This window comes from Castor canadensis, chromosome 8 (genome assembly GCF_047511655.1).
Source record: "Castor canadensis chromosome 8, mCasCan1.hap1v2, whole genome shotgun sequence".
Taxonomy (NCBI): Eukaryota; Metazoa; Chordata; class Mammalia; order Rodentia; family Castoridae; genus Castor; species Castor canadensis.
In genome coordinates, this window is record NC_133393.1 from 12,945,107 (window position 1) to 12,957,736 (window position 12,630).

The 12,630-nt window shown below is 41.6% G+C and overlaps 1 protein-coding gene across 13 annotated transcripts in view; it reads right to left on the minus strand.

Moving 5' to 3' along the window:
• Positions 1-284: 284 nt before the first annotated feature.
• The window catches only part of Spats1 (spermatogenesis associated serine rich 1), a 29,880-nt gene continuing 17,534 nt past the window's right edge, over positions 285-12,630 (minus strand). For 6 of the 13 annotated variants that reach the window (XM_074082042.1, XM_074082047.1, XM_074082041.1 and 3 more), the window contains 5 exons: positions 11,263-11,381; positions 9,557-9,718; positions 8,131-8,251; positions 6,895-6,957; positions 285-781 (listed from right to left, as the gene is read on the minus strand). In XM_074082042.1, coding sequence (XP_073938143.1) covers positions 634-781; positions 6,895-6,957; positions 8,131-8,251; positions 9,557-9,718; positions 11,263-11,381 — 613 coding nt within the window. In that variant the 3' untranslated portion in view covers positions 285-633. Of the gene's footprint in view, positions 782-4,515; positions 4,895-6,894; positions 6,958-8,130; positions 8,252-9,556; positions 9,719-11,262; positions 11,382-12,630 lie in introns of those variants that run through there. The other 7 variants (XR_012450629.1, XM_074082036.1, XM_074082045.1 and 4 more) reach the window with 7 other exon arrangements.

A 12,630-nucleotide genomic window follows, 5' to 3' on the forward strand; every position in this document is an offset into this window, starting at 1 on the left:
TCAATGTTAAATTCCTTGAGTTTGATATTTGAATGTAGTTGCTGGCAGTATACCCTTGACCTTAGGAGAACCATGGTGACATCTCAAATAGTTCAACAAAATAGTAATAGTAACAATGTGGAGGAGAGAGAGAAAAAAAAAATGTAGACGAACGCTAACCATCGTAGAACCCATCGTAGAACCTAGTGATGGACGCGCAGGTGCTCGTTGTATGGTTCTCACAACCTTCCTGTACATTTTGAAAGTTATTAAACTACAAAGTTCAGTAAGGCAGAGCACAGTGATTCCTCATGAGAGCCAAACATTTAATTTAAGCCAGTGTCATGGTCAAAACACAGCAACTGGACGAGGCTTGCTGAGTGCAGCAGTGCATGCTTTGTGGGCCTGTTTCTGCTCAGGATTGTCTTGGAAAGTCCAAAGCACCTGTGGATAGAGGCACGGAGTTAACGGTTGTGTTTCCTCACAAGACTGACAGCCATCCACCAATATATTGGCCCCACAATGCCTGGCCATGATGTCTGCCCAAGGCACCACCTCAGGACAGAAGACACATCCACTCCGGGAGAGGTTTTGCCTTCTCTCCTGTCCATGAGAAGCCTCTCAAAAGCCTGCTCTTCTGGACTCCTCCAGCTTTTACACTGTTTTCTGAAGTTTCTTTAACGCACCAGAAGAGAATAAACCGTGTGTTAAGGACACTGCTGGCTGCCAGTTGTCAAGCTCCTCGACTTCTTTGATCTCATTCTTGAGGTTATTGGTCTTTTCCTTCTCCCTGAAAGGCAAGCTGCAGGAAGAAGACAGTATCCTGACTTTAAATTTCTTTGATGTGATTTTGTAAACACAATCATTGGATAAGGGATTCCATGCTCCAGAAGTAAAAAAGGACTTCCAATTGAGGAGACAGGCTCCAAAGTAAAACAGCATGTGACTTGTTCCCCATTTGCCTGCCCCAGACCCAGTTCTCCTTGGGCTCTTCTCTGCTAGGCGACTGAGCCCTGCAGCTTGCATCACCTTGGCTCCTCTCTGTACCCCACCCCCCACACTTTGAGCTGGACTTGGCTAACAGGAGGTAGGAGATGAGAAGGTGGGAAGAGTGAGGCTGGGTAGTTCTTACCACCTCCTTCACTCCCACCTATCTCTCAAGGAGCCTAGCTCTGGCAGTGCCTGCCCTCCTGCAATGCCACAGCTCTGCCAGTGCCCATCTTCCAAGGCCCCAGGCGTCAGTGCTCTGAGAACCAGGATCCCTCTTCTCCTCACTGGGACCTAGAAGTAGCAGAGCTTCCTGCTACTCAGAACTGCTGGGGGGCTTTCCCCCCCAATGTGGGTTCCTGCTACTCAGAGCTGCTGGGGCTTCCCCCTCCTCCCAGGTGGGTTCCTCCAACCCTGCCCACACACATGTAAACAACCCCTTCATTAGGCTGTCCTCAGAATTGCAGCTGAGTGTGCTTCCTGCTTTCTGATGCCTGGCTAAGTCAGACACCCACAGTCCTCTCAGGGTCACTGAGACTTGACAGGGCATCTGCTGGGCTGCAATGTGTGTGCTCTAGGAGATGGCAGGAAGTGTGACTCCTAAGATGAGTCTGTACAGGGGGCAGAAAATGTTTTTACCTTTTGGCAACTAAACTTCTTACACTTTGTGGGGAGCAGATTATGACACAAGCTGAGTTTGGCATGGTCCCTACTGCAGGAGGGGGCCAAGGCAAAATGCAGCACAGCTGCTTTTCCTAAGTTGGCAGGTTTCTCTTGTTACAATGTCACACCGTGCCCACCCCTCCCCTCCCCAGAACTGTTGCTCCACCTCCTTGTTTACCACTGTATATAAAAGAAGGAGGACAGGAGGTTTTTTGATGGAGGGGTTTTTGATTGGCTGCCGCAGCTGGCTGTGTGTGTCTCCACCAGAGCAGCTTTCTGCACTGAGAACTTTATATGTAGGCTTTAGAAAAACTAAGCTAATCCTTATGTCAACTAGCAAAAACCCTTGTTCCTTCCTATTATTGCTTATACTCTCTCCAACAAAATTAGAGATAAGGGCAAAACAGTTTCTGATGGGTATCAAGGGGGTGGGGGTGAGAGGGAGGGGGCGGAGTGGGTGGTAAGGGAGGGGGTGGGGGCAGGGGGGAGAAATGACCCAAGCATTGTATGTACATATGAATAATAAAAAAAAAATTAGAAAAAAAAAGACCCATCAAAAAAAAGAAAAACTAAGCTAAAGAAAAGCTAAAGAGAACATGGGACAGTCCAAGTCTGAGGACTGAGACTTTTAAGAGTTATGCTAATACAGTTTTTGGAGGCAGCTGCTCTTGTTTGTCTGCAAGTCTGAGCACAGAGGCTTTAAGAAAGCTAAAGCGAGAACATGGGACAGTCCAAGTCTTAGGGCAAAGACTTTAAGAGAGATTATGCTAAAGAAAAGCCAAGAGAAAACATGGGACAGAGTGAGGCTAAAAAAGAGACTTTAGAGAACAGAAAAGACTTCAGAAGTAAGGTTTTAAAGAATAAGAGAAAAGAAGCAGAGTAAAAGAAGAGTTATTAGAGAAAAGAAGCAACAAGGCTGCTATGCCTCTCCATCTGAGTCCATCAGCACACCTGATCCCAACTTTCTGCATGTCTGTCATCTATTGTTTGTCCTTTCTGCATCCCTAGTCACCCCATTAGGTTCAGTAGTAACAGCATGTGAGAAAGCTCGCTACAAAACATGTTTGGGAAAATGCCCTGATAAAACTGCTGAGGTGGGGTAAGTGTGGTGATGCGCACCTGTAATCCCAGCTACTCAAGGATTGAGGTCCAAGGCACAAGACCTTATCTAAAAACAAACTAAAGCAAAAAAAAAAAGCTGGAGGTATGGCTCAACTGGTAGAGCATCTGCCTAGCAAGCACAAGGCTGAGTTCCAACCCCAAAAGACTTCTGGGGATAAGGGAATACCTACAAGAAGGAAGGTGGAGGGTTACTGTAACAGGTGGGAGTCAAGGTTATCATTTAAAGCTGACAAACTAAAAAGTAGAAGCCCAAGTAAGAAGACTAAGAGCAATATACAAAGCTATTAGCAGAAACACTAAGACAACACAAGCATTCCTAAATATCAAAAGAAAGAATTTTTTTAGTTGAAGTAACCAAAGAAAAACAGTGATTCACAATAAATACAAATATAATACACATAAAAATGTAATGAAATAGTATTATAAAGCTGAAATCAAATAGACATGCAAGGTGCCAATGGCTCTTGCCTATAATCCTAGCTACTTAGGCGACTAAGATTGGAAGGATTGAGGTTTGAGGCCAGCCTAGACAAATAGTTCAAGAGACCCCATCTCCAAAGTAACCAGAGGAAAATGGACTGGAGGTGTGGCTCAAGTGGTAGAGTGCCTGCTTTGCAAACATGAAGCCCTGAGTTCAAACCCCAGTGCCACCCCCCAAAAAAGATAAGTCAATAACTGCAAATGGCCTTAATTTGCCTACATAAAAAAAGTTTTCAGATTGGCCCCCAAATCAGTATCCAACTCAATGTCTAAAATATCTAAAAACAAAGTGATTCAAAGCAAAAGAATGAGCAAAGGTACACTAGGCAAATGTAAAGAAACTACTATTAAGGCAAGGTATAACTCAGGAGAAAAATAAAGAAGAAAAATGAAAACAACTTATGTTAAAAGATACAACAGCAAAGATAGTTAGAAACATTAATATTCAGACATTTTTACACCAACTCTCAGTCTAAGCTAGGTCAAGTGGATGAAAATAAATAGGAGAATGTAGGGATGAAACAGCTTAGTAAGGGCTTTCATCTGAGCCTGTATCTAACTTGCATTCTGATTAAACAGAATATACCTGCTGGGCACAGTGCATGGGAAGTCTTGTTAATGACAGCTGCCCTACATTGATTGTAACATGCATCCTGATTTCAAAGTTGTTAAAAATGAATCTTAAGGGTCCTAATGTATATGCATACCATAATACTTCTTCCTTGTGGGATACATTAACTACATTGGCATTCCTTCTATTCTTTGTTGGTAAGCTTTGTTTTCTAGGCCCCAGATCAAACACATGCCAAACTTTCCACATCTGTGCCCCCCTCCAAGAGCACACTGTACTATGTTCACTTTCAAGTGTTGCTCTGTCCCCTCTAGACAATCAGACTTGAAACAAGCATCCTATATTATTCATGACTGTCACGCCTGCCTCCATCATCTCACCACTTGCCCTTTCCTCCTGTAGGCTGAGCACACAAATGGTACTCTATGATACCTGTTGAGTTGATTAAATATCCCTGTAAGACATACTGGAAATTATAGGAACGTTTTCATTAAGTAATCTCATCTCTGTAATTTGTATTCTAGTTCTAATTCTGGCTCAGTCACTAACCAACTAAGTTAACAAGTCATATATCTGGTTATCATGTTTTGCCCTTAGCTTAAAGGTAACTGTTGCATTTGCAAACTTAACATTTTACAGTTAGTACAATATGAGAGTAATACAATTGTGTAAAACTGATTAATCAGATAACTTGGGAAAGAAAACAAGAACCACAGTTTTTTTGTTTTTTATTTGATTGTTTGAGTAGCAGGGATCAGATCACTTTCCTCATTTAACTGGAAAACCAGACAAACTATAATGAAACAACTGCTGTCAGACATGAGACAATAGGTAGCACAGACTGTGATCCTGGAGGAGAGGAAAGCAAATGAGGAAAGCCCCAGGATATCCAGCTGTGACCTGGAGACTCATTCAAGATCACCGAGCAGGGCTGGTGGAGAGGCTCAAGCAGTAAGAGCACCTGCCTAGCAAGCGTGAGACCCTGAGTTCAAATGCTGCACACAAGCAGGGTGGGGTGGTGCCCCTGAGTTTGAAGAACCAGAGATATTTGTTCAAAGAGAGTTGGAGGACTGGCAACTTCAAGGCAGAGTACTGGAAAAGAAGGAGCGGTACAGAAATTAAGCTCAAGAAGTTAACAAATTTTGAATCTTTGCTGAATATTCAGTTGCATATGTATAGGTTCCAACTCCAAAGGACAATAAATAGCGTGGTCGTGAAAGGTGTGAACTGAACCGTTCCCAGGGCTCACAAAGAGCTAAAAGTCATTCAAGTTTCCATCAACCAAAGTGAAGGCTCCTCAGTGGTAACTCAAGCATTCAGTGATGACCCCAAAAGTGCCACATCTTAGTGGTGGGGTTGAACTATCTTCACAGTAAAAGTTACTTTAGATATGCCCTAGCCAAGCTTAAAAACAAAAGGATCACACCTTTAAAAAATAAATAGAAATAAAAAAAGATCATACCAGAGATGGGCATGATTGTGTACACTGGGATTACTCAATCCCAGTACTCCGGAGACTGAGGCAGGAGGATCACAAGTTCAAGACCAGCCTGGGGCACATAGTGAGACCCTGTCTCAAAAAAAAAACCGCAAGTGACTTAACTGCCTGCTAAAATAAAGTCCAACACTCTTTAAAAGAAGATAAAAAATTCAAGCAGTTAACATAAATTAGAATGTCCAGTACCCCAACAAAAATTACTAGACATACCAAAAAGCAGAAAAATGTGAACCTAACCAGGAGAAAAATCAATCTGTAGAAACAGACCCAGAAATGACATAAATTAACTAATAAGTTAGTAGACAAAAATGTTAACATAGCTATTGTAACTATGTTCAAGTATTTTAGGAAAATGTGAAAAATAATAAGCCAAGAAATAAAAGATATACAGAAACCAAATTAAATTTCTACAGATTAAAAATACAATAGTCAGTAGATAGGATTAGCAGAGAATTGGTGCAGAAAGATAGTGAATCTAGGAAATAATAAATAGTAACCCTCACAACAAAAACTGAAGCTGGAGTCCTTGTGTCTCCTGGCATACTGACAGGTAGCAGACTTTTGCATCACTATCACTGTCCCCTGAAGGGAGGGTCAAGTCTCCCCAGGGCAGAACATGCTGCTCTACAATGTTTTCTCCTCCTTTTAAAAAATACATACTTTTTTTTTTTTAGAAAAACCATATTCTTTGGTATTCTATGATTTATATATATAAAAACATTTGTATATGAAAACATTTACAAAAGTTAGAATAGTTGGGTAGGGTGATGGCATTCAGACAACTACTAGTATTTTGAATATTCTACAACAGTGTGTGTAAGAAAGTGTAAAGTATGGACATGAGAAGCCTAACTATGTGCTTAAGTAATAATTCAGCATAATGATGGCATTCAAGATCTCAAGTTTGAAATTAAGAAAAAAAGAACCCACAGTAAGCTACAGGGTTTGGTCCTTCCCCCCTCCCCCAACCCTGGCGTGTCAGAGCCTGGGACACCTGCCTACTCTAGCCATACTTACATAACACTGTTTTGTATTTGAAAGCAAAGAAAAAGAAAAGAGGAAGGGGAAGAGAGGGGAGTAAAACATTTCTTTCTAGGTCAGAAACTTACTTAGGTAAATAGATGTGGTTCAGAATGTAGCTGAGCAAAAGTATGAAATTAAAGAAATGATATTCCCCTCAGACACAGCAGTATTCCATTGGCTTTATTTTTGCCTCTGGAAACAAACCATGCTCCCTGGCTGAAATCATTTAAGCATATATCTTTCTTTTCCAGCACACTCGTGTTCTGGAAGCAGGGAGCTATCTTTTTGTTCCATGCAAACTCTCCTGTCACCCACACCTAGCACACTGGTGGTGTCTGGTAGTCTGTCTGTTCCATGTGTTGAACATGTGCCCATCTCAATGGTCAGATGCCACAGACCTTGACCTCCACTTCAAGTGCCCTCCTTAAACTGTCCTTGTCCTGCCCTTCTGCTGTGAGCCAAAAGGCCCCCAGGTATTGGCTGTCTCCAAGCTCCTCCACAGGAGAAAATAAGTCAGTGACAGTTTCATAGGGATGAGACAACATAAAACTTGGTGAGAGAACTCACTCACGTGGGAATTTGTGGAAGAGGCTCAAGTGGAATAAACGTATCAAATTTCTTCTCATAAGGTACTCTGAAAAACAGAAAAAGCAAACAAAATTGTATGGCTTCTACAGCATAGAGATCAATATGTCACTGTATTTTTTTTTTTAAGTCTTACTTTTCAGTACTAATTCTCAAGTATGGGCTTCAAAACTGGAAGGTCCATAATTTTTAGTATTTTTGATTATTTCATTCAAAATCATTGTATCCCCATGATTAATTTTTAAATAGTGTTTTAAATGTAATACAGTTGTCTTTTAATTTAATGATCCATTCTCATCAATCACATTGATCTAAGTTCCAAATTTAAGTCAACCCATAGAGTAGTCACTAACCAATGATTTGATTTACTACAAAAATTTGAAAGCCTTCCAATTTGTGGTAATAGAAATAGGAAAAAATTAACAATCACTTTTGTAGTCAACATCTTGTGAAATGTCACACTGTACTCCATAAATATGTACATTACCATGTCAAAATTTAAAAAATGAAAACCCATTTTTAAACTATCTTGTGTCTTTTATCATTTCAATTACACATGCACATGTGTATATACACAAGTTAACTATAGATAAAGTGGGTTTTTTGGTTTTTGAGGTATTTCTTGGCAGTACTGGGGTTTGAACTCAGGGCATTACACTTACTAAGCATGTCCCAGGCTTTTTTTTTTTTTTTTTTTTTTTGTGGTACTGGGGTTTAAACTTAAGGCCTACACCTTGAGCCACTCCATCAACCCTTTTTTGTGGTGAGTTTTTCCAGCATAGGGGCTTGAGAACTATTTACCCAGGCTGACCTCCTTAGTAGCTAGGATTACACACGTGAACCACCAGTGCCCGGCTGTATTTTGTTTTTGAGACAGGGTCTCACGCCAACTTTTTGCAGGCTGGCCTTGGACTGCAATCCTCCTTGACTCTGCCTCCTGAGGAGCTGGGATTACAGCAGTGTAGCACCACACCCAACTTGTTTTTGAAGTAGTCTCAATAACTTTTTGCCTGAGCAAGACTAAAGCCAAAATCCTCCTCGCTCTACCTCCCAAGTATCTGGGATTACAGAAATGTGCCACCGTGCCTGGCCTTTAGATGAAGTTTCTAAGGACTTTTCACCTGATCTTGTCTGGTTTAGATTCACCCCTTTTAAAAACTTTATATGTAGTAGAGAGACACAGCTTAAAGTCTGGTGAAATAACTGGAGTGGACATGCTCACAGTGCAAAATTCACAGGCGGCAGAGTTGCTCCTGCTTTGTGGAAGCCTTTACTCTGTTCTGGGAACACATACGGATTATCCCCTGGGGTCAGTGCCGGGATTCCATTCCTGGGATCAATATCTGTAGACAATTTGAAACATCACATAAAGAATTTCCTCTAAGTCGCAAAGTGAAATGAAAAGAGAATATTTTTGTGATTTATGAGTTACACAGAGGTGTCTTCGTTCTCCTTGTGACTATCTCACCTTGAGGAGATGAAGGTAAAAGTGTGAGCCTCTGTTTGGGACGTTTTCTAAAAGGTGTTAGGAATATCTCATCCTGGGCAAAGAGAAAGCTGGAGACTTCACATGGAAAGACAGTATTCTAAAATGGTGTGAGAAACACACAAGGTTTGAGGTATTGTTTCCTATATGAACAACAAATGTTTCATAAATACACTTCTGTGCTTACTCTATTTATAAAACTATAAAAGGAAAAAAAGGAGAGGGAGGAGGAAGAGGAGAGAGGGAAGGAAAGAAGAAAGGGAGGAAAGGAGGGAAACAGACAGAAAAGAGAAGGGAAGAGGGAAAAGAATAATAAACGTAATTTAGGATCCACTTAGTTTTTGGTGGGGGAAGTAGTGGGCCAGGGTTAGGGTTCGAACCACACTGATAGTCCTGTATCTTCGGAACTCAGGAGCTGGGCAGGCAAGGCCCCCCACACACACAATAAGCACCCTTCCAGCCCATCCAGATAAATAAAACCTCAAGTCTCACAACTAACTCCCTGTCTCTGGTAGGACTTTAAAAGTCTATTTTAAAACTCAAAAATGAGAAGTTTCTGCTTTTATCTCTTTGCATTCCTGCTACAACAGTCTTATTCATCCCTGAAGCACTGGCTGCCTCCTTCTACACAGGGGTTTCTGAAGGGAGAGCGTGCCATGATGGTCCATTGGAACTCTAAAATCTTTTAGGGTCGGTCCCTAGTGTATTATGGGTAAGTGGGGCAGGGAACCCACCAAGTTACAAACCAAGAAGATGATACACATTATATATTACATATATAATATTTCTTCATCTCAATTGCTCTTAATTAAATAAGTTACAAAATAACAGCATGCACTTCAAACTAAGGATTATGGGATGTCTTCCTTATGGAGGACTTAAAATATGCTTTAAAGCATGTGACAGACAGCATCTAATTGAACAAATTATTTTCTTCGGACTTCAATGAGTTTTCTATTAATAACTCTCTAAGATTTAAATGTCACATTAACACTTTTAGAAACTCAGAGAAAAACAAAACTGTGGGTCAGCATACGTTCTCTCTGCTTTCCTATCTTACTGGCTGCCCTAGGATGATGTGGTGACCGTGCAGGGCTGTCCCCAGCTACAAAATTCAGGGCCTGCAGAATCACAGTTGAAGAGGTCACAGAAAAAACATTACCATATTTCTTTCTGCCGAGACTCTTGTCCACCGTCCTCTCTGCCAGAGACCTCCTGTTGCTAAGGAACACCCCATTAAAGAGACACTGTTTTCCAACATGGTAGGTGTGGATGTTACTACTAAACCTTGGGTAAAATGTCCACTCCGGACGCTGCCCATCCTCTGCAAGACATCAGAAACCCTTCCATTAGTACCACTCCCAGCTTCACACTGCAACAAAAGGACAAGTTGTGAAAACTCCCAGTCACCGTATGACCACACAACTTTTTGCTTTGCTTTGTGTTTTGAGACAGGATCTCCCCCAGCTAGCCCAGGCTGACTTTGAACTCACAATCCTCCTGCCTTAGCTTCCCAAATGCTAGGATTACAGACGTGCACCACCACATTCAGCCAAGGCATGCAACCAGTATCAACAGGTATAAGTCCTTGGTTCTACATCAACTTCTGGAGGACTTGGCACAAAAAGGAAGGGAAGTGGAGGGATGCTACAAAAGTCTCACATTCATTTCCTTTTCACCTTCCTCCTCAAAACTAAAGCCAGTTTTATACTCAAAAGTGATGTATGGGCTGGGAAGTTCACAGGCAGTCTTATGAGCACCTATGACCCACCACCCTTCCCTCTGATAACTTCCCTTCTGTGGAGGAAAATGAACGTTCACCATCCAGAGCACACCCAGGCCAACCATGGCATTTAAATGTCATATTAGCATTTTACAAAATTCAGAGAAAAACAAAAATGTGGGTCATCGTATGCTGGGTGGAATGTGGTACTGGCAGCAACAAGGGCCCGTGCCTGTGCGCAGTGACACAGGGACTGTGTACTCCGATCAAGTGAGAAAAGCCGCTGTGAGGCCCCGGGCCAGTGACTGGCCCTCTCAGTATCTATTTTAAACACTGAAAGATTCCCCAGCAGCTCTAGGGCCACTTGAGAACCACTTGGCCCCTATATAGCACAGGCTTTGGAGGCCAGAAAGTTGAGGTGCTAATTCTGCTGGTCTGCTTCCTGGCTATGTGCGTTTATATGGGGGATGAAACCTCTCCATGCCTCAGTTTCCCTCTCTATAAATAGGCTATCTTAGCCACATAGATGTAAATGTATTGAGGTAGAAAGAGGTCCGTGATCTGTTTACTGTCAAGTGAAAATAGTTTGTATACCATAACTCAGTGTATGTGACTCAATGATTTGAGGCTGCTTCATGTTTTTGTTTTTTGGTGGGACAGGGTTTTGAACTCAGGGCCTCACGCTTGCTGGACAGGTGCTCTACCACTTAAGCCACTCCACCAGCCCTAGGCTGCTTTATCTTGTGTGAACATCAGTGTGTGCTTACACAAACCTAGACAGAATAGGTCAAATGACGTGATGTGGCCTCCTGATTGCACTGAGTGATGAACATTTACCATCTAGGTGTGTGTAGGTCCACACCGCAATGTTCACACAAGTTGAAGCAGCCTAGTGACCCATTTTTATATAAAGGCTTTTTTGTTTTTTTGAGACAGGGTCTTGCTATGCAGCCCAGGCTGGCCTGGAACTTTCAAAAATGTCATACTAAGACATTTTTGAAAAACATAACCATAGCTCCCCAGAGCTGTGGGAATTAAGAAGTGTGTCAAATGTCTGGCATTAGTGGATCTTCCATGACTGTATGGTAACTTCTGAAAAGACCCCGGCACAGAGGCATGCAGAGGAGCAGGTCTGACCCACTCACCTGTCTGCAGCTTCAGCAGGCTGAATTCCTCAGGATTTGTATGGACATCAGGCAATGAGGTCTCAGAGGAGTGGTCAGAATGTAAGGAGGAGGATTTCTGACCTGAATCTGCAGCAGTGCTAGAGAGAAAGCAGGATTAGCGTCTTTGATCAGCTTAAACTGGGAGTTAGAATCGCTGTTACAAATTTTACACTAGAACTACACTACTTCTCACTTATAGAATTAAACCTATTCCTCTAGAAAACTCCCTGAGCAATCACTCATTTATTAACAATTGAGAGGACTAAACATACTCAAAAGATGCATATTTTAAAACAACTTGGTGGTTCCTCACAAATTAAATATACAGTTACTATGACCTAGCAACTCCAAAAGAACAGAAAGTAGATACTTGTATGTGAACATGCATTGCAGAATTATATTTAGTAGCCAAAAAAGTGGTAACATCCAAAGTGCCCACCAACAGCTTAATGAAGAAACAAATCTTGTTACATAGATATGTATATATACATATATATGTATATATAATGGGATATTATTCATCTGTCAAAAGGAATGAAGTTCTGTTACATGCTACGATGTGAATAAAATTTGAAAACATAATGCTAAATAAAAATAAACCAGACACTAAAGGACAAATACTATATGATTCTGCTTGTATGAAGACAGAAAGTAGATTAGAGGTTGCAGAGCCTAAAGAAGGGGAGATCGGTGAGTTATTGCTTAGTGGGTAAAAAATTTGTATTGGGGGTGAAGACAATGTTTTGAAGATAGACAGTGGTGCTGGTAATCAACGCTACTGTGTTGTACACTTAAGATGGATAAAATGGCATTTGTTATGCTATATGTATACTACCACAATGTAAAAAAAAGTAATGATACACCAGTAATAATATAGATGAACCCTGAAAGCATTATGTTAAGAGAAAGAAGCCAGACACCAAAGACCATGTATTAATGACTTCATCTATGAGAAATGTCCAAAGCAGCAACTCTATTGAAACAAAATGGAGGTAAGTGGTTGTCTAGGGCTGGGGAGCAGTGAGGTGGGGGATGATTGCTAAATTTTTTTTTGGGGGGGGTGTTACAGTTTGGATTATAAATGCCCCCCAAAAGCTCATGTATTAAATTAAAGGCTTGATCCCTATGCAGCAGTGTTCAGAGGTGGGGCCTCTGAGAGGTGGTTGACTTGTGAGGGCTTTGCCCTCATGAAAGCATTAATATATTTATGGATTCATAGATTAATGGATTTCAGCAAGAGGTGCCCTGTTCTAAAAGCAAGCTTGCAGCTCACGCCTATAATCCTAGCTACTCAGGAGGCAGAGATCAGGAGGATTGTGGTTCAAAGCCAGACCTGGCAAATAGTTC